The sequence below is a fragment of the Sciurus carolinensis genome, chromosome 15, assembly GCF_902686445.1.
Source record: "Sciurus carolinensis chromosome 15, mSciCar1.2, whole genome shotgun sequence".
Classification (NCBI taxonomy): Eukaryota; Metazoa; Chordata; class Mammalia; order Rodentia; family Sciuridae; genus Sciurus; species Sciurus carolinensis.
Window position 1 is genome coordinate 82,774,145 of NC_062227.1, and position 21,398 is coordinate 82,795,542.

Consider the following 21,398-nt stretch of genomic DNA (forward strand, 5'->3'; position numbering starts at 1 on the left):
CAGCAGGGTGACATCAGACTTTCGGTCCCCATTGTGGGACGGATCTGGAGACATGCTAAGTGAAATGAGCCAGTCCCCCAAAACAGGCCGAATGCGCGCTGACTCGCCATGGGGATGTGAGGGGATGGGACGGGGTGGGGGAAGGAGAGGGACGGGCATTGGAAAGGCGTAGAAGGAGTGGGACCAACTTTCCTGTGTTCACATCGGAGTACACAACCCGTGTGAGTCCACGCATCTTCAACCACAGGAATGCCAAGTTATACTCCATGTACGTATGATATGTCAAAATACAGTCTACTGTCATGTACACATAAATTTTTTTTTTAATTTTTAAAGTCCCATTGTGCATGACAGGTCTAAGTCACTCTGACCCTTGGTGACTGATTTTAATTGGAATCTTTTTTTTTTTACTTTTTAAAATAATGTTATTTTATTTCTTTATACCTTTATTTTTGTGGGTGCTTAGGCTCGAACCCACAGTGCCTCATGCATGCTAAGCAAGCGCTCTACCCCTGAGTTACAACCACAGCCCTTGAAATCTCTTCTTAATAGATTTTATGGGTAGGAGGAATTATCCTTAACTCCCTGAGGTTGGGGTTCTGGTCTGTGTAAGAGTCACTAAGTTCCCCATTTTGGGGTTCATTTTCCTTGCAGATAAAAATTGCTGAGGAATGTAAATATCCTATTGACTTTAACCAGGCAGAGATGCAGGTAAATTGCTTTTTCAAAGAGAAAACATGAGGGGTCAGCAAAGTGGACCCGTTTTATACAAGTATTCCCTTGATCTGTGTTCTCTGTGCTCTAGTCTCTTTGTTCTTATCACTACCATGCTCTAGCAAGTATAGTTGAATTATTTATGTCTCCTTAGGCCCCTGGCACCAGCAACTGATCTGGTTTTTCTTCCCAGGCCTATTCTGCTCCCATTGCCACCAGCCTGCTATAACAGGTAGACTGCAGGTGAGCCCAAAGTCCGATGACAGTGTAGTCGTTCCTAAAAAGTTTATGTACTTATTCATTTTCCACTTGTGTTAGCCCCGTCCTAAATAATAAAAAGAAAAAATGTAATATTATTCAGAGAAAGAATGCCTAGGACAAACGGATGCTGCTTCCATAGAGCTGCCTCACCCCAACTTTAAGCAAGGGCGTCTGAGGCATGGTTAAGTAAAGTGAGCACAGCCCAGGCCAGAGAGTAGGGAGGCTGCAGTTGCTCCCATTAAGTGAGGGGGGTTAGGGGGAGCTCTGTCCACAAGAGAGGGGAAGGTTATCTGTTGCTAGTGGGGGCGGGTATGATTTTTCTACCCTCATGAGTTCCTAGTTGGGACAGACCTGTAGATGTTTGATGAACAAGAGAAAAGTAAGCAGGTTTATTCAGAACCCTGGCTATGCAGCAGCTTAAAAAAAAAAATTTAAAGGACAAGACAAAGATAAGGACTTTGAGTCTCTAGGCAGCAAATAGGGGGAGACAGACAGGGGAACACCCAAGTTGGCTAATCTGGAAAAGTGGACTCCAGGGAATCTGTGAGACCAGAGGGTTGGAACTGTCCTCAGTGGTAAGTGTTCCTGCTGTCCTGTGTCTGGAAGCTAGTCCTACTTTCAGACAATTGGAGGGAGAGCAGAGAGAACTGCTCTGCTCTTACATCTTGTTGATTTACCTGGTACCTGGTGTAAGCAAATGCAAATCTTCTGAGAAAAAAAAAAAAAAAAACAACAGCAAGAACAGAAAAAAATGAACATTGAGTCAGAATCAGCAAACACCAAAATTGAAACATCAGGTCTGGGTCTGGTCAGGTCTGGCTCAGTATTGGGGCCCTTGCTTATCAGGCGGGAGGCCCTGGTTTCATCCTCAGTACTGCAGAACCCTGGGTCTGAAGGGTACAGGACTTGGAGCAGCTGGGTGCAGAGCTGCGGTGTGCATGTGTTTGGAGGAATGAAAAGCATCAAGGTGGAAGGCGTCAAGACTGTTGAGGAGCCATGTAGAGAAGTAGATGAAACTTGTAGATGGGAAAGAAGGAAGAGCTGGCATCAGAGCCAGTGAAAGAGCTACAAAGCAGACTAGAGAGTGGACTGAGCAATGCCACTTAGTGGAGAAGAAACAGGCGAGACACCTCAGGAGAAGTGGGAGGATGGTTGGCTGACATGAAGTCCAAGGTCACGGCTCTTGGTAGACAGAGAAGGCATACAGACACACCACTGACAGATGAGGTGTGGGGGCATCCTATGCATCCTAGGGCATTGAGCTCAGTCCAGACCCCTGCACCAGAGGCCAGCAGAGGCTCCCTCCCAATCATAAGACCTGAAGTGTCTCCAGACACTGATGGTGACCATGGGGAGCAGAGTTGCCCCTGGATGAGAGCCACTGAGTGAGAGATCAGGTTTGAGCAACTGACCCTATGTCTTAGGCTGTCTTAGTAGGTGTGTAGTTCCTGTTATTTGAAATGTCCACACAGTCACCCTTTCTTTTATAATATATTTTTCATTACAATTATAGCATGCCTGCTCTGGCCGAGCGACAGAGTGGAGAGTTCTGCGGAGAAATGAATGTGGGAAATAGCTGAGCCTGGAAGCTGGTAGCAGGGCTTTTCAGTGCATTTGGCATTTGACTACTTACTGAGAAAAACCCCAGAAGAAGCACTTCTTTAAAGCAGCTCTATTGCCAGACTCAGTGGCACTCACCTGTAATCCCAGTGGCTCAGGAGGCTGAGGCAGAAGGATTGCAAGTTCAAAGTCAGCTTCAGCAAATGCGAGGTGCTAAGCAAATCAGTGAGATCCTGTCTCTAAAATACAAAATAGGGCTGGGGATGTGGTTCAGTAGTCAAGTGTTCCTGAGTTCAATCCCTGCTCCCTGCTAACCACCAAAAAAAAAAAAAAAAAATGTTCTATTAATTCTCACACCATGAACCCCATGAATCCATCCACTTAATGTGTAATATTGGTAGAAATGTTTGCTTGGGAGGTCATTAGACTGGAGTGACCCCAGCGCTTGTGGTTCTTAGTAAGTAAATTGAAGCCCCATGTAAACAGCAAGATAGCTAGACACATAACCAGTCAGAAGCTGACACCTGACCCCTGCCTAGGAACTTTCTACCCTATCTTTGCCCTGCCTCCTGGAGCAGCTCACAGAAGTTCCCTCTGCCTCTCCCTGCAGAGCCAAGCTCCCATCAAAGTCTGGAACTGCTGATTCATGTATTGTTGAATGCTGAAATAAACTCTTCAAAAAAAATTTTTTGTTGTTGTACTGGGGATTGAACGCAGGACACTTTACCACTGGCTACACCCCTCAGCCCTATTTGTATTTTATTTTGAGACAGTGTCTTTCTAAGCTGCTGAGGTTGGCTTTGAACTTGCGATCCTCCTGAGTCACTGGGATTACAAGTGTGGACCGCTGCTCCTGGGTTCAAGTTCTTTTAACAATAGATTCACGGATGGACAGCCACCACCACAGTCAATTTTAAAACATTTTCATTACCTCAGAAGGAAACCCCATGCCCACTGCAGTCTCATCCCCACTCCTCCATAGCCATGCCTCTAGGCAGCCACCCATCAATGTAGACATCTGCATGTGGACTCATGCAGGACATGGTCTCTGTGCCGTCCTTCCTCAGTTGGGCGATGCTTTCAGGGTTCCTCCTTGCTGAACTGCTTGTCAGTGCTACACTCCTTGCTCAGTGCAGTTTTATTTAGGTACTCATCTGCTAAGGACATGTGGTCTGCCTGCACATCTAGGCTGTCGTGCCTCATGGAGCTGTGAATCTTGGTGTACACATTTGGTATGAACTATGCCTTCCTTCCTCTTGGGCGTATTCCTAAGTGGAACTGCTGTGCTGGATCATGAGGCCCCTCAGCATGAGCACTTGGAGGAGCTGCCAGACTGTTTTCCGCATGGCCATGCTATTTCACATTCCCACCAACTGTGTGTGAGGGATCTCATTTCTCCTCATCCTGGCCAATTGACTGAGTCTGGCATCCTGGTGGGTGTGAAGTGGTATCTCATTGTGGTTTTGACTGGTGGCACATGCTGTTGAACACCTTTACATGTGATTATGGCCATGGCATCTCTTCTTTGGAGAAATATCTACTCCCATTCTTTGCCCAAGTTTAAATTGAGTTAGTCATCTGTTTATAATTGTGTGGTGAGTTCCGTACATTTAGAAGAGGCATTTTATATATACACTCCATGAACTTTGTAGTGTCATGGTACCAAGAGTCAAAAGGCAACAGACACTTGAAGGACTGTGTGTTGGCATGAACAGCTTTACATGTGAACCTCCACTTACCTCAAGAGATGCTGGAGGTGTAGTTATCCACTCAGGTTACAGTTGAGGAGGTCAACCCAGCATCCTGCGTCCAGGTGGGGGCTCCTGTCCTCCTCACACAGGGATAGACGTACTTCTGCCACAGATCACATGTTGATGTCTTTTAACCATCTGTTCTTTAGGCTGCAGTACCACCAGGTGCTCAGTGGCCTTCCTTCCCCACAGGGATTCTTCCATGTGTAGAATCTGGGCCTTCAGCTGTGGACCTGAGGACACCAAAGATTGATTTTTTTCGCTGGATGAAGGGCAGAGAATTACTGGTAGGTGAAAAAAGAATGGGGTTTGAAAGTGGCGGAGAGTAGACAAGAGGAGCCAAATGGAGAGGTGCTGGATGGAGGAGAGAAGTAGGGAGCCTGCTGGCTGCTGTTGGAAGCAAGGTTTGGGGAGTGAGATGGGGTACTGCTTCCCACTGTGTGTGCAGAGGAAGTCACAGGGAAGTCGTGTGTTCCAGGCCACTGCATGTTATGGGTACGCTCTTCCTTTGATGTGTTCTTGCTTATTGCTAGAGACTTGGGCAGATTTCTTCTTGTGTTATTTATTTGTTAGTGTATCATACTGATGCATATTGGGATTCATTATTACATATCCATACATGCACACAACATAACTTGGTCAACTTCATTCCCCAGTTGTTAAAAACATTTAATTTATTGTTCTGTGGTGCTGGGGATGGACCCAGGGCCCTGAGCATCTCCCACTGAGCTGTGTCCCAGTCCCTTTTTTTTAACTTTTTATTTTGAGATAGGGTCTCCCTGAATTACCCAGGTTAGCCTCGAGTTTGCCATCCCCCTGCCTGAGGCTCTCAAGTAGCTGAGATCACAGGCATGGGCTACCACACCTGTCTACATTTCTTGTTTTGTTAAATTAAAAATGTTTTCTCGGGCTGGGGATATAGCTCAGTTGGTAGAGTGCTTGCCTTGCAAGCACAAGGCACTGGGTTCAATCCTCAGCACCGCAAAAAAAAAAAAAAGTTTTCTCCACTTCCCCTCCTCCCCCTTGGACTTTATCAGTTCTGTTTGTACTTTACCCCAGTGCTTGCTCCCTCATTAGTGCATGCTCGTGCACTGATTGGCTGCCCCAGGCTCAGGGGTCCAGGTCCAGACCTCCTCCCACTGGTGGCCTGGGAGTCTCCTCACAGAGTGCTACATCATTTTCCCTGACTTCCCTCTGAAAGAAGCCATCGAAGGTCCAGCCTACGTTTTTTGTTTCTTTTCTTTTTTTTTTTTTTCTTTCTGGGTTCAATTTTCCAGGGGCTTTAAAAGAAGAAAATCTGAGTTTGGAGCCTTAAGCCTGTTAATGGCAATGTCTACAAAGGTAATGCTCTTTTTCTTTTTAACTAAGCTACCATCTTATGAAAAGAAAGTAATTCTTAAACAATTTTAGCAGTTCAAATTGAACAGTGATCAGGAACTGTAAATGCCTGAATTGTCACTCTGTTAGCCAAAAACAAAACTAATAAGTCTGGTTTTTCCAAATGTTGATTTTCCAAATGAATGGATTTGTTTTCTCACTTCCCATCACAGAAGGCCAATGAGTCTTCCTTTGAGTCGAGGACATTCCTCCAGGTCCATGCTCCTCCTGCTGTTCAGTGCAGGACATCTACCTCTCTTGGTCTTGTGGTGCAGAAATTAGGGAAGAGAAGAAAGCAGAGTTCCTAGCCAGTAGTACACAATGTGAAAGGAGAGGACTCTGGAGGGCTGGCCACTACATGGACAGAACTGCTGACCATGGTAGCTAGTGCTGGTGGTTGCCCCTCATGGCTGTGTGTTTGTGCCTCCCCCAACCTCACCCGCCCCCGCCCCCACAGACTCCTCAGATAGACTCCAGCCTGTGAGGGAGTCTGGGCTCCTGGAAGGGAAATGTGAGCCTGTGCTCTCAGTTGCTGGTCTCTTATGACTGGGGACAACTCCTCAGTCTTCCCCACAAACAGTTGCTAAGAGTGACAGGGCAGTGACCACACAGTGTGGCATGGACAGTGAGGTGAGGTGGGTGCAGTGTCACGTGGCCGTGGCGGTAGGTGTGGAGGGCACAGTGTAGGGAATCACGGTTGCAGACTCCCAGGATGCCGCGGCTGCCTTGTGACAGTCGCTGAGACACTCCTGTCTGGACGAGGCTGTTTTAGTCTTTTCCCAAAGGTCAGAAGTACAAGCCTGTGTGTTTCTTTGGTCATGGTGTGAACTTTGATCAGATCTCGAACATTCTTTGACTTGTTGTCCCCACCAAATTGCAGGGACCCAAAGATAAATGACAGTTGTCAACCTCAGTGCTTGGAAAGCAGCTGATTTTCTTCCTAGAGGAAGGATACAAATGTTTAAAAATCTCGTATTTAACCAGTAACAAAGAACCTAAAACTTTAATTCACTTGACAGACAATACATATTTTTTATTTTCACAGTAAAATATGGTCAGGTTTTGTTTGTTTGTTTGTTTGTTTGTCAGCATCGGGGATTGAATCCAGGGATGCTTAACTACTGAGCCACATTCCCAGTCCTTTTGTTTTAATTTTTTTTTTTTTTTTTTAATTTAAAGGCAGGGTCTCGCTGAGTTGCTTAGGGCCTTGCTAGGTTGCTGAGGCTGGCTTTGAACTTACAACCTCCTGCCTCAACCTCCTGAGTTGCTGGGATTATAGGCATGTGCCACCACGCCGGTCAGTTTTATTACTTAATTATTGCCATGAAGGAGTTAAAAATACCACATCCCAAGATACACAGCCCTGATGTATTGGCTATTTTGAATTAAAGGCACTTAAGAACATAGCAGATGCAAAATATCCCTGACCTTAATTCTGCCCCTTAAGAGCAGAAGCAAAACTCCTGGGGACAGGTGATGCATTCTCCTCCCCGAGAGAGAACCATGCTGGCAAACCCTGCCACATGCACGTCACTTCCCTGAGGCCACTGCCTGGCCCAAGCCCCTGATCTGTCCTGTCTTCTGGCCACCACTCTGTCTAGTTCAGTGTGGAAGTGACTGGCTCAGTGCCTCTGGCTCTTCCTTTTTTCATGGGGGCTTCATCTGCTAACAGTGGATTGGAAGAGTTGGAAGCTGTTTACCTGCTCCAGTGTCTCTTGTCTTTAATTCCCTGGCCTCCATGGGAGGTGGAGGTGGCATCCTCCTCCCCCACAACTGCATGCATGCATTATCCTGACACTTAGGACTGGAAGCACAGTGTTTATTGTATCACAGAAGCTCACTGGGTACTCCTGGCTGAGGGTCTCCATGAGTGCTCCAGGCTTTGTGAATGCTGGCTGTCCTTATTGCATCTGCTGCCACAGCTCACATGGCCTCTGTACAGGAAGACCTCTCAGCACCGCCTAAGACTTTGCCCCAGAGTGAGACAGAGGCAGCATGAAAGGGGGACATGGAGAGAGGGAGAGTGATCAGCCAGAGAAAGGAGACAAACCCTGGTCTACCTGATCATCTCTTCTGAGTCCGGAGTTCAGTCACCTCCCAGGGCAGGAATAAAGACTGAGGCAAAGCTGGAGGAGCAGGCAGGATGAGATGGGTGCAGGTCAGGCTCTGGCTGACTTTCAGCTACCTGGGAATTTATCCAGTCAACAAAAGCCCAGCCCTGCCACCCTGGTGTGCTGGAGCAGGAGCTGTGGCTCTGTTGCAGACACTTGCTCAACTGCAGGTCATGTCTGTCTCTGCAGGCTGCAGGAGACCCTGCACTGCCTGGAGTTCTGGTGCCAGACTTTGAAGGACCTCACAGGATAAGTGAGGATCACGTGGGAGAGCTGCAGAAACACTTTACTCTTATTACCATGAAGCAATTTTTGGAAAACAAAACAGAATTCAGTCAAAAGATCCAAGCTATATATATCTGGGGCGGAAGACCAGTGATCGACCTGCAGCTGCTGGGGAGCCTGCCCTGCCTGAAAGTCATTGCTAGTCCAGGTGCAGGCCTGGACCACCTGGATCTGCCGCTCATCGCCAGCTATGGTGTGAGGGTGGCCCACACCCCACATGCAGTGTCTACTCCCACAGCAGACCTGGGGATGGCCCTGCTGCTGGCCTCAGCTCGCAGGGTGGTAGAAGGTAAAATTGTCATTGTTGGTTGTCCAAAGGTTCAAATGATAAATATTTAATAATATACATGTTAAAATAATTTCAAAACATGCAAATAGGTCTTTCTCTGGTCCTGATATCTTTGAGTGGCATGTAGAATTCATCTGCTAGGAATTGAGCCCCTCCTGGGTATGCACAGCTTCTGTCAGGACCTACACCCACCCTGGCCTCTGAGACCACCACCAACTCTCATTCATGCATTGTAACAGGGTAAAATAAGATAGCCTCAGGATTGCCACAGGAGGTTGGTGGTAGGAGTCAGTTGTATCTTCTCCCAAAGGGAGCTCTGCTGCAAAGCAGTTTAAGAGAAGAAGCAAGAGCCAGACTTCTCTTGTTCTTGGCTATTTCAATACAGACCCTGAAACAAATTCTAGCCAGAAATCCTTAATGTGAAATAAGCTGCCATTTCAGAACATCCTCTCAGAGGGTCTGGTTTTGTTATGAGGAAGCTGCTACCTCTTACTCTTGCTGTCCAGCTGCAGAAGTACCGAGGGCCTGAGCACCCACCTCCACCCAGGCCTTCTCTGCCTTGAACTCACAGAAAGGCCCCTTTTGCTAGTGGTGCCATTTAATAATTCAGCACTTGTATGTTTTAGGTTGTCAGTTGGCTATCTCACCGGACACAGTGCACTTCCCTATAAACTGGCTGGGGCAGGAAGTGTCCGGGGCCACTCTGGGGATCATTGGCATGGGTACCATTGGCTATAAGATTGCTCAAAGGGCCAAAGCATTTGAAATGAAGATTCTGTATCACAACAGGAACCGCAGGTAAGACTCAGAGGTGGATTTGGGGTGAGCTGAACAGAGCTTAAGTCATGACTGTCCAAGCATGGCCAGGAGATTCCCACCCTCTCCAAGGAAAGCTCATGCCAAGAAGGAGTGGAGGTTTCTTTTTTCTTTTTCTTTCTTTTTTTTTTTTTTTTTTCTTTTTCTTTCTTTTTTTTTTTTTGTGGTGCTGGGGATTGAACCTAGGGCTTTGTGCTTGCGAGGCAAGCACTCTACCAAGTAAGTTATCTCCCCAGCCCAGGGATGGAGTTTTCTTGACAATTCCCTGGAAATGTGGCTCTTATGGAGTAACTTCTCATGAAGAAAATATCACTGGAGAGAAATAAGGTTTCGCCACACAACACAAGTCCTTTTTAATTTCCAAAGTGACTTTTCCATCCTAGGAGATGCATCCACACCCACCAAGCAGTGATCAATACTGAGGTGTGCTGGTGCCTCTCCCTGGCTCTCAGGCCTGTGTGACTCTTCAGCGCTGTAGATAATCTGCAGGAGTCAGTGGCATGTCTATCTCAGCTGCTTCTGTGCAACAAAGCCACAGGAAGCTGAGGTAGCCTGTGTGTGTCATGGCTTCAGGGGTCTCACATCCCTCAGGGTGAATGTGCTACCCTCTGTCTACCCCAGCCTCCTCAACTGACACAGTATGTCCTCCACTCTCTAGGTCTCAGCTCCTCACACGCCAGGTCCAAAACTAACTCTGGATTTTTGCCCATAAACTTGTGTCAAGTACCTTAATAGCACTTCCCATTTCTTCTTTTTTTTGGGGGGTACTGGGGTTTGAACCCAAGGATACTTTACCACTGAACTACATCCCCTGCCCTTTTTACTTTGAAAAGGGGTCTCACTAAATTGCCCAGGCTGGAGGATCACCCTTGAACCTATGCTCCTCCTACCCCAGCCTCCCGTGTTGCTGGGACACAGGTGTGCCCCGTAGTGCTCCTATCTCTATAGACAGCACCTACACTCCCCCTTCTTGAGTTTTTGCCCCCACCACCCAATGCCCGTCCTAGTCATGGACTGAAGAACACAGCCTGCTCAGCCTGTCCCATGACCTACCCAACAGCAGGGCACCTGCCCCGGGGGCAGTTCAGGTGCTCCAGTGACCACCCTCTGCAGACCAACCAGGCCTTGACTTCTGCTCACAACTGTTGAGTGGCTCTCACTACCCGTGGGAAAGATGGTTCCTTAGAGCCAGGAGGCTCACGTCGAGGCCACCGTCTCCACGGGGCTCCTGGAACTCTGCCAGTCTCGCAGCATCGCAGGACCCATCTCTCAGGACAGTATTTTTAACTGGCACTCTGGGGTACCATTCTGAGATGTCTGCAGCTCCCAGAGTGCCGTGTCCTCAGCAGGAGGAAGGCACAGAAAGGCTATTACATGTCCAGAATCAGATCAAGGACTGTGCCCAGCTGGGCCTGGCCAAGAGGAGTGTGATCATTTTCTACTGAAGGTGATTCATCCCTCAGCACCGGGCTCCCAGGGGTCCACCCTGGAGCTGTTCACCTTGCCTCTCCCTGGTGGGTCTACCTGGGACATTCCTGGTTCATCCTGTGGCCTCAGGTTTCCTTCTACTTGGGTTGCCTTCCTGCCCCTCCTTGGTGAGGCCCCTGGGACCCCTCTTCCTGCAGGCCCACCCTCTGGTGGCTTGCGTGTGGTCCTGGGTCAGGTGATGCAGAAGTGGAGCTTCTCCACATCGTCACTGCTGCCCCACCCCAGCAGGACTGGCCCCAGGGCAGCTGCTCAGTCAGCTCTTCTCGTAAGTGCATAGATTTCTGACCTTAAAGAAATTTGGGGAAACTGATTTTCTGTAATTGACATTTGCAGGCATGGTAAGTGGTTTCTCAGGTACTGTGTTTGCACAGTGAATAATGGAGAATAGTAGTCTCAGATCTCAGTGTCACCAGAGGGCAAGAGCAGGGATGCCAAGGTCAAGCAAGTGAAGGGGACAGCGTTCAGGGCACTAGGTAGCTGGCCACCCATCTCCCCTCAGGCTGCACCTGCCTGTGTTAGAAAAGAATGGTGTCATTTCATGTTCCACATCTGAAAGGCTGTTGGTGGCCACCAGGGATGCTGTCAACTCCTGGTGCTTAGGGTTTTTGTTGAATAATCAGTTGTCTGGATTGACCAGAGTAGGGGTTAAAATTTGACTGAAATCAAAACAAACCAAAACAAAAGCCATAGTCCTGCCTGCATTGACACTGTGGTCCTGGCTTTCCACTCAGCAGATAGCACCTTGAGGCGTTTCCTGTACCTCCCTGGGCATCAGATGTGTTTGCCCAGCCTCCACTCTCCCTAGAAGCAGGTCTGGGGGCACTGGTTTGGGGCCTAGTGATTCTGCAGGGACTGGGCAAGCAGTTTCCACAGGGGAGTCATGAGTACTCCTGGGCTGACCATGCTGCCTGGACTCTGGGGCTTCTGGGCCTAGCTGGGGATCAGGCCCAGTGGACCCCCACCACTTCCCCTGAGAGACTTCTCCCTGGAGGGGTCACCCACCTGGGCATCTAGTTGAACTTCTGAGGAAGTGATTTCTCTGCAGGAGGCTGGAGGAGGAAGCTGCAGTAGGTGCTGCCTACTGTGCCAGGCTAGAAGACCTGCTGCAGCACTCTGACTTTGTGATGCTGGCCGCCAGCCTGACACCCCAGACCCAGGGACTGATCGGGAGACGGGAGCTGCAGCTGATGAAGCCAAGCGCTGTGCTGGTCAATGTCGGCAGAGGTAGGCCCGTCTGTGAAGCAGCATGGCCAGGAGACATGCCAGGGAGCCCCCAGCTCTGCCCTTGACGTTTCTCATCTTTTTTTCCTGAGGGGCTGCCCTGGTCCAAAAAATTCACAAAATCCATTTAGATTGGTGGCAGGTGAATTAGGGGAATTTGTGTTCTGTTTAGAAATATTCCTGAGTTTTGTCTTTACACGACTTTGAACCTCAAGTTAGAATCAAACAGGATAAGAGCTATGACATGGAGGCTTTCAAGTCAAAGGTTGGATGTCTGTTGGGCTGGGGTGGCGTTGCAGTTTGATGCCCTGGGGGGATTTAACACAGCTCCTGGGGTGAGTTTCTGAGTGGTCCCTTCCAACATTTATGTGCCAAGAGGCAGCATGCACACGACATTTAGAAAGAAGAGAGATGGTGTCCTTGTGATGCTGGCATGGGGGCCCATGTGAGGGTGGCTGTTGAGGCAGGCATCTGGACAGCACGCCCTGAGGGACTGGGGACATGGTGAGAAATCCAGCACCCCCCTGACTCAGCTCAGCCTTCTCATCCAGGAAGCAAGGACCAGCACTTACCATGAAGCTGCACGTGCTGAGTTAGTTGAGAGTTGTCTGAATATTCAGAACTTTGGTGAGATAATGTGCAGGACCAGTAGCATCAAGGCCCGTAAGCCTCCGTGGGAGGCAAATACCTGGGATCAGCCTCGGCCTCAGTTTGAACTTCCTCCAATAGCCTGTGGGCAGGAGTGTGCACTGGTCCTGACCTAGGACAGTGGCTCACAGACAGACTCTCTGATGGGCAGCACCCTCTACCAGTGGTCTCCTCACAGACCTCAGCCTCTGGTGCTCACACACACTCTGCTATTTTGTACATATAGATGTGCATCATGTTCTGTTTGTTTCATACCCCACTTTTGTGTGGTGCTGGGGATTGAACCAGGCTCTCCTACTGACCTGCATCTCAGCCCTCATTTGGCTTTTGGAGACTGTTTTTCAGTTGGGCCCCCCAGGTGGTTTGGGGGAGATGGCATGCAAGTGAGAAGGGACCAGGTTTTGGTCAGACCAAGGCTGGGGTCCAGGATAGTTGTGGGCAAATTTTTAACCTACAAGTCTGTTTTAGTCAGCTTTTCATCCTTGCAACTGAAATGCCTGACGAGAACAACTCAGGAGGAAATTCTGTTTGGGGCTCAGTGTTTCAGAGGTCTTAGTTCCACAAATGACTGACTTGAATGCCCTGGGCCCACTGGGAGGCAGCAGGGGGATCCAAGATGGCGGACTGGAGGGAGGCTGCGTTCCTTGTCACTCCGTAACTCGGGTTTCAAGCAGAAGATATCTCTTCTCTGTGAGGTAGTCTTTGTTGCTTATCAATCCCCTGCTGTTTATGCCATTTGTCCACTGCGATCACCTGTGGTCTGCTACCATATCAACTACTTTTTGAGTGCAGATTGCTCACTGACTGTCATCCTCCATCTGCCTGTTTGCCTGCCTCCTGCCTGCCCATCACCTGCCTTTCACCTACTCATCACCCACCACCACCTGAGGTCCACCTGCTGATCATCCACTGGTAGCCTGCAGACTGACCACAGACTGCCAGCGAATCTCCAGCTGCCTGCTGCTGCCTGGAAGTCCACTGTCACAGTACCCGCAGGTTTGGTTACACGTGGCTGCTGCCATTTTGAGACAACAGCCAGGACCTGCAGGACTCCTCAGCCTGACTGACCATACCCTGCCTCCAGGACCCCTCAACCAGACCCACCACACCCCATCTCCAGGACCCCTGCCCAACCAACTGCATCCCACCTCCAGGACCCCCGGCTGACCACGCCCACACCTGCAGTTCCCCATTTGCCAACACATTTGGAAGCCACTGTGACCATCTTGGATTATCCTGGAAGCAGAAGTTCCCATCTTTAGGTGGGGCAAATCCCATCCTGAGATGCCTGCTGGAGACTGGAAGCTTATTGTCAGATACCTCTCATGTATCAGGCTACTGAAGACTGGGAGGTTTGAATACTAAGTGGCTGTTATAGTGTAGATTTTTTTCTTCTTTTTGAAAAATTTAAAGTTTTTATTTCTTTACTTTTCTTGCTCTATTTTCCTTTTATTTACCTGTTTCCTCAGAGTCTCTTTCTCCCTTTTCTCATGCTAACAGCCAACTTCTTTGGATTATATTTTCACTCTTTCTACGATCGAGAACTTCTATATACTCCTTTCTTAACCCATTAACAGTTACTTCCTACACCACTCCCCATCCTCTCTGTCCTCCATTAGAAACTGCAGACCTTATTACAAATCTGTTTGTTATACTGTAGATAATAATTGAACTCATCCTATTATGACAATATTGTTAACGTCTTCATAGGGGCTGTTTGGTTTAGGGCTGAAGATTGTCTGTACTGGGTGCTGCTAGTATTGATCTCCCCCTTAAATAAGAGGTTTTGGAAATGTATAGGGTCACTATAAGCTTATGGGGGGGAACTGCAATAGCCCAGATCTGCACTGCTAGAGGGGAAGATATGTGAACAACATGAAACAACAAGGGAAGAAAATGTTCCAAACAAACCTAGATTTTATATTAATAAAATCCAGTGACAGCATGGTAGAAGAAATGTCAGAAAAGGGGTTCAGAATATACATAATTAAAATGATTGGTGAAGCAAAGGATGAGATATGAGAGCAAATGCAGGCAAGAATGACCACTTCAAGAAGCAGCTGAAAGAGCACCTGCAGGAAGCAAAAGATCATTTCAATAAAGAGATAGTCTCAAAAAACAACAACAACAACAACAAAAAAAAAAAAAACAGAAATCCGCAAAATGAGGGAAACGATAAACCAAATAAAAAACTCAATAAAGCATCATCAACAGACTAGATCACTTGGAAGACAGAACCTCAGACAATGAAGACAAAATAATTAATCTTGAAAATAAAGTTGAACAAACAGAGAAGATGGTAAGAAATCATGAACAGAATCTCCAAGAACTATGGGACATCATGAAAAGACCAAATTTAAGAATTATTGGGATTGAGGAAGACACAGAGATATAAACCAAAGGAATGAACAACCTATTCAATTAAATAATATCAGAAAATTTCCCAAACCTGAAGAATGAAATGGAAAATCAAATACAAGAGGCTTATAGAACACCAAATGCACAAAATTACAACAGATCCACACCAAGGAACATTATACTGAAAATGCCTAACATACAAAATAAAGATAGGATTTTGAAGGCTGCAAGAGAAAAGCATAAGATTACATCTAGGGGGAAACCAATACAGATATCAGCAGATTTCTCAGCCCAGACCCTAAAAGCAAGAAGGGCCTGGAACAACATATTTCAAACTCTGAAAGAACATGGTTGCCAACCAAGAATCCTATACCCAGAAAAACTAATCTTCATATTTGAAAATGAAATAACAGTCATATAGTTTTCATATCTTTCCATGATAAACAAAAGTCAAAAGAATTTACAAATAGAAAACCTGCAATACAGAACATTCTCAGCCAAATATTCCATGAGGAGGAAATGAAAAACAACAATGTAGGTCAGCAAAGGGAGGAACTACCTTAAAGGAAAAGGCAATCAAAGGAGAAACCAAGTCATGTTAAAAACCAAAAATAAGCCCAAATGACTGGGAATACAAATCATATTATGATAATAACCCTGAACATTAATGGCCTAAACTCATCAATCATAAGACATAGACCAGCAGATTGGATTAAGAAGACCCAACAATATGCTGCCTTCAAGAGACTCATCGCATAGATAAGGACATCCACAGACTAAAGGTGAAAGGATGGGAAAAAAACCTACCACACACATGGACTCAGTAAAAAAGCGGGGGTTTCCATCCTTATAGCAGATAAAGTGGACCTCAAGCCAAAGTTAGTCAGAAGGGATAAAGAAGGACATTTTATACTGCTTAAGGGAACCATAAATCAGGAAGATATAATAATTGTAAATATGCCCCAAACAACAGCACATCCATGTACATCAAACAAATCCTTCACAATTCCAGGAATCAAAGGGACCACAACACTATAATTCTGGGTGACTGTAATATGCTGCTGTCACCACTGGATAGATCTTCCAAACAAAAACTGAATGAAGAAACCATAGAACTCAATAACTCAATCAATAACTTAGGCTTAAAAGACATATGTAGAATATTCCATCCATCAACAAACGAATACGCTTTCTTCTCAGCAGCACAAGGATCTTGCTCTAAAATAGACCAAGGTGAGGCACATATAACAGCAGAAGGGCACAGTGGGGGAGAGCTCTCTGCTCATGGTGGAGTCAGGGAGCAGAGAAAAAGAGTGGGGGAAGGAGGGGAAGGAACTCAGGGGAGATGCAGCCTCCCCGGGCAGCCCCCAGTGACCCACCTCCTCCAGCCACAGCCCATCTGCCCACAGTCACCACCCAGCTTGTCCATTCAGACTAGGATGGACTGATCAGGTTACAGCTCTCACAGTCCAATCACTTCCCCTCTGAACATTCCTGCATCAACACAAGAGACTTGTGAGGGACACCTTGTATCCAAACCATAGCATTCCACCCCTGGTCCCCAAAAGATCACGTCCATCTCGCAGTGCAAAATGCATTTAGTTCATCTCCAAGAGTCTACACAGTCTTAACAGTTTCAGCTTTTCCCCAAATGTTCAAGTTCAAAGTCTCTCTGAGACTAAGGCAAACTCTTAGCTGTGAATCCCTATAAAAATAAAAAGTAAATTACATATATCCAATACACAGTGGCAGAGAGTAAACATTCCCATTCCAAAAGGGAGGAATAGGGGCATATAAAGAGGAATGGGGCCAAAGCAAGACTGAAACCCTACTGGCAAACAGCTCCCTTAACTCCCTTAACTCTACCTGTGACTCTGCATACAGCATGGACACTGGCTGCAAGGCGTTAGTCTCAAAGGGCTTGGGCAGCCTCACCCCATCGGTATTGCCAGTTGCAGTGCACATGGACTCTTTTAACCTGGCTGTCTTCACAGCCAGCAGCTTTTCTCAGAAGACAGCGTCACTATCGTCTCTTAATTCCTGGAGTCTCCATTCCAGCTTCACTACACCTTCACAGTTTCATGCATTGCTCTCTCCGGGGAAACCTGCAGGACTCCAACCCTGGTACACGTTGCCTGATCTTCCAGGCCTTCCTTTGAAATCTTGTTAGAAGCCTCCATGACCCCTTAACTCGAGCAATCCTGCATTTCTGTAGAACCATGTGGATAATGCCAAGGTCTGTTGCCAGCTAGCATAGTATCTGAACCCCCTGGAATCTTAGCTCCAGCAGCTTCTGATTGCCTATATGGTTCAGCATGGTGAATCAACTTCCTAGGCACTCCTGTGTAAGCAGAGCACCCATGATCTCTTCTCAATGAAATTTTCTTTTCTGTACCGTGGAGCCAGGAGTGGACATGGTCTTGTAAATTCCTGAGATGCTCTCAAGTCATTTTTTTCTATTGTCTCTGTGCAAAGTACTTAGTTTCTCTTTAGGGGCTATAATCTCTTTGCAAAGCACACTTTCCTTGGCCCAACTTTACCTGCACTTTTCTGGCCAGATTTCAAGTTTTAAAAATCCTTTAGCTCTGGCCAAATGTGGTGGCACACACCTGTAATCCCCAGTGGCTCAGGAGGGTGAGGCAGGAGGATCGCAAGTTCAAAGTTGGCCTCAGGATAGGGAGGCACTAAACAACTCAGTGAGACCCTGTCTCTAAATAAAAATACAAAAGAGGGCTGGGGATGTGGTTCAGTGTTCAAATGCCCCTGAGTTCAATCCCTGGTACCCCAAAACAAACAAACAAACAAAAAACTTTAGCTCTGATTTCTCTTCCCATTTCTCACAGAAAACCTGGCCAAAAGGTGCCAGCAATCTCTGTGTCACCAATTGAATGCTTTACTGCCTTGAAATTTTCTCTACCAGATTGATTAATTAATCACCTTTGTCCAGCCTCACACAGTCTTGGCATATGGGCAAAATGTAGCCAAGTTCTTTGCCAGAATGTAACACAAGTGGCCTCTAGAGCAATTCCCAGTGGAGTCCCCATTCTCTCTGAAACTTCATGAGCCCAGTCTTTACTGTCCATAATCCTATCAGCATTCTGGTCTGAGCTTACAATATTCTAAATCTTTTCCAGCTCACTTTTCTAAACTTGCTCCCACCAACCAGCTCCAAGGGTTTCTGAAACACATGGTCAGATTAGTTATAATGAGGATCACAGTTCTTGGTACAAATTTCAGTTTTAGTTAACTTTTCTGTTGCTGTAATCAAAATACCTGACAAGAAAAACTTAGAGGAAGGAATCGTTAATTTTTGGCTCATAGTTTCAGAGGTCTCAGCTCATAGATGGCCTAGTCCATTGCTTTGGGCCCAGGGTGAGGAAGAACATCATGGGGGAAGTACCTAGAGGAGGAAAGCTGCTCAGCTTATGGTGGGACCAGGAAGCCAGTGCAGGGTGGGAAGGAACTCAAGGATGAAGCACCTGTATAGCACATGCCCCACCTTCTCCAGCTGTGCCCTACCTGCCCACAGTTACCACCAGTCAGGTCATTCAATCAGCTCTCACAATCCAATCACTTTACCTCTGAACATTCCTGCATTAACACTGCAGCTTTTGGGGAACATTCAAATAATAACAGAACCTCACCTGCAACATGAATCAACCTTGCTGGGCTATTCAAAGGCTTACTGAGCAATGCACACAGTGGGCTCAGGCCTGGTTTTGTTCTAATGATTGGTTAGACATGATTTAGATGTGATTTTAGCGTGAAGTTCGCATGTTCTTTGTCAGGCTTTGCATACCTTTAAACATGTTTCTGGAACAAAATGATACATTTGAAGCCATGGCTACATGATGAAACTCCTTTCCCACATGTCACCACCCATGTGGTTGCTGAGGAATTGTCTCATCCATCTAGGGCTGCTGGTTGAGCAGGATGCGTTGGTGGAAGCTCTGCAGACTGGGGTCATTAAGGCCGCAGCACTGGATGTGACATACCCAGAGCCCCTGCCAAGGTAACAAGATCGGACAAAATCCATATATATATATTTTTTTTTTCTTTTTTTTTTTTTTTTGGATGGAAGGTAGCAAGGTGGCAGATGACTGCTTCTGTTGGCCTTGCAGCCTCAGGGAGCCATGAAACTGTGGGGTGTGGCCTGTCCTGCTGGATACAACAGACTTTCCAGCCTCTGGGCCAGCTTTGCCCCAGAAAGGGAGCTCAGGGTGCTCAGGAGTGAGCCCTCCGTAGATCCCAGAATCTCTGCCTTCTCTTGGCCCTGGGTTGTCTCTTTCACAAACCTCCCTATCCGTGCAGTGCTTCATCTTTGTGAGTTTGAAGCTGGCAATGCCTGTACCCTCTACTGTAACCTGAGTCAGGGGTCCCAGACACATTGCCACAGTTGCTGTCCTCCTCCCAACATTTTAAACTACATGTAACCCAGAAGTAGTTTATAAGAGATTTGGGGTCCACAGAACTCTTGTAGGTGTGCCCTTGACCCTTAGCAGCTAGGGCCAAGAGGCTGTGGCCCCTCATGGCTACTTCAGCTGTATCCAAATGGTCAGGACCTTGTGGGTGAGGTCACACCTACTCCTAATGCTGGCCTCTAGTGCTACCCATCAAATTGAAGTCTTCCTGACCTACTTCACTCTACTTCATCCCCTTTCCATGCTGACTTCCATCCTGTGCCTTCCTCTTGGAAGTCAACTCCCTTTAATCTGCTAGTTCTAGCCGATAAATCTCCCCTCTGAATGCCACTCCTCATAAAAATGAATTCATTTTGTCCCACGATGGCCCACCAGTCCTGGCCTCCCCTAAAGCCCTTTTCCACCTTGCAGGTCAGTGTCTCATCAAGCAGGCATGTATAACATTGTGTGCTAATGACCTCTGTGCAATTAGGATACATACTTTGTACCCCCAAATTCTGGGTCTCCTGAACTAGGGTTAGCTGAGTGCTGGGTACGTGTGGGTGTAATTCTGAGTGTGCCTGAGGCACCCTGTAAACTTCTTATCTCAGGGAGGCAAAACCCTGGTTTCACAGGGAAGGTGAAGCCAGAATATGAAATTACAGACCAAACAACTCAATGGTTTTCCTAATTAATGTGTATTTCAGAGATCATCCCTTGTTGAAGTTGAAGAACATCATTGTCACACCTCACATTGGAAGTGCAACTCACCAAGCCAGGCAGCAAATAGTGAGAGATCTGGTTGAAAGCATCCTGGCAGCTCTCCATGGCTTTCCTGTTCCTAACGAAGTGCTACTTAAGTGACTTGTGTGGACTGAGAAGCCCAGCAGACTGAAGGGGAAAGCTGTATTTCTGTGTGCTTTGTGTCACGTCCATCATGCAGACCAGCTTCAAGTTATCTGGGCTGGGTAATCTTTAATAGGTAGCGTTTATTGAAGGCTTACTGCATGCTTCGCTTCCATCCTCTCACTTCTTCCTGAGGGAAATTCCATCCCGCTTGTCTAGAGTCAGCTGAATTTAAAGGAGATCCTAGACTTAGTTTTGATTTGAATTTAAATTGAAACCCTGGACTAGATCTGCAAATCTAGTGGGCTATGCTACTTTCTATTTTGTTAAATTCAGATAGCTTCTTGGATTATATATTCTCCCTGATACTTAGATCACTGTTTATTTCTTTCAGTCATCCAATAGGTAATTATTGAGAACCTCTCAGGTTGCCTGCCACGTTCTCTGAGCTGTGGCTACCACAGGAAACAAGGCAAGGTCTGCTCTCTGGTGTATTTTGCAGTGAGGGGCGCCAACCAGCATCTGCAACTGGGGAGGGCAGCGTCAAGGAGGAGGCAGGAGGAAGGAGGGACGTGCCTGGGCCGTCAGTCGCCTGCAGGGACTGTTGAGAACGGCCAGGATTATGGGATCCAGATTAGCACACTTCCTTTTGGAGGTGCCTAGATAGACAAGTGCCTTGTCTTTGTCTAGATGGGCAAGTGAAGAAGTATTACAGGAAAGAAGTATTATGGCAGGAGCAAATAAATTGGCTGTAGGAACGGGAAGAAAAATGAACCCTTCGCAGGCTGGCAGGCGGAGGGTCTCCCCATCCACCCCGCGGGATCATTCAGGGAGGCCTCACTTCCACCCCGCCGTCCAACCAGCCAGTTCGGTGCGGGAGGGCCTCCCTATCCACGCGACCCGCCTTCTCCTGCGGGCTCTCTCGGCCGGTTTCTCGTGCACGTACCAGCCTTCTCGTTCACTTCAGCAGCGCTCCCTTCTGTCAGTTTCGTGCTATTTCTAACCTGTCTACACAAATTCATTTTTACTAGGATGCATAAAAACAGAAACTGCATATTAAAGGTACCATGTGATGCTTCAATACATTTGCACACTGAATGGTGTTAATCACGTTAAGAATGTCTGTCTCCTCAAACACGGTGAAAAACCATCAAAATCCTTTCGGTTTTTTGAGACGTGCAGGTCATGACCTTTGCAGCACCCAGCCATCGGCTGTGCAGCTCCTACTTTGCAGCACGCAGACTGAGTAGGCGGGACCGCCCGCCCTCGCCCC

At 47.2% G+C, this 21,398-nt stretch overlaps 1 protein-coding gene across 4 annotated transcripts; it reads left to right on the top strand.

Annotated features, from left to right (window-relative positions):
• Positions 1-139: 139 nt before the first annotated feature.
• LOC124965241 (glyoxylate/hydroxypyruvate reductase B-like) lies at positions 140-21,179 on the top strand. 4 transcript variants are annotated; one of them, XM_047526024.1, is made up of 8 exons: positions 140-268; positions 4,479-4,573; positions 5,564-5,627; positions 7,964-8,348; positions 8,975-9,146; positions 11,698-11,876; positions 18,795-18,891; positions 19,987-21,179. In XM_047526024.1, the coding sequence occupies exons 3-8, from the start codon at positions 5,610-5,612 to the stop codon at positions 20,141-20,143; spliced, it is 1,008 nt and encodes a 335-aa protein (XP_047381980.1). In that variant the 5' UTR covers positions 140-268; positions 4,479-4,573; positions 5,564-5,609; the 3' UTR covers positions 20,144-21,179. The 4 variants fall into 4 exon arrangements, with proteins under 4 accessions (XP_047381980.1, XP_047381976.1, XP_047381977.1 ...); XM_047526020.1 differs by lacking the exon at positions 5,564-5,627; XM_047526021.1 differs by lacking the exon at positions 5,564-5,627 and having other exon boundaries at positions 201-268; positions 4,436-4,573.
• Positions 21,180-21,398: the final 219 nt, after the last annotated feature.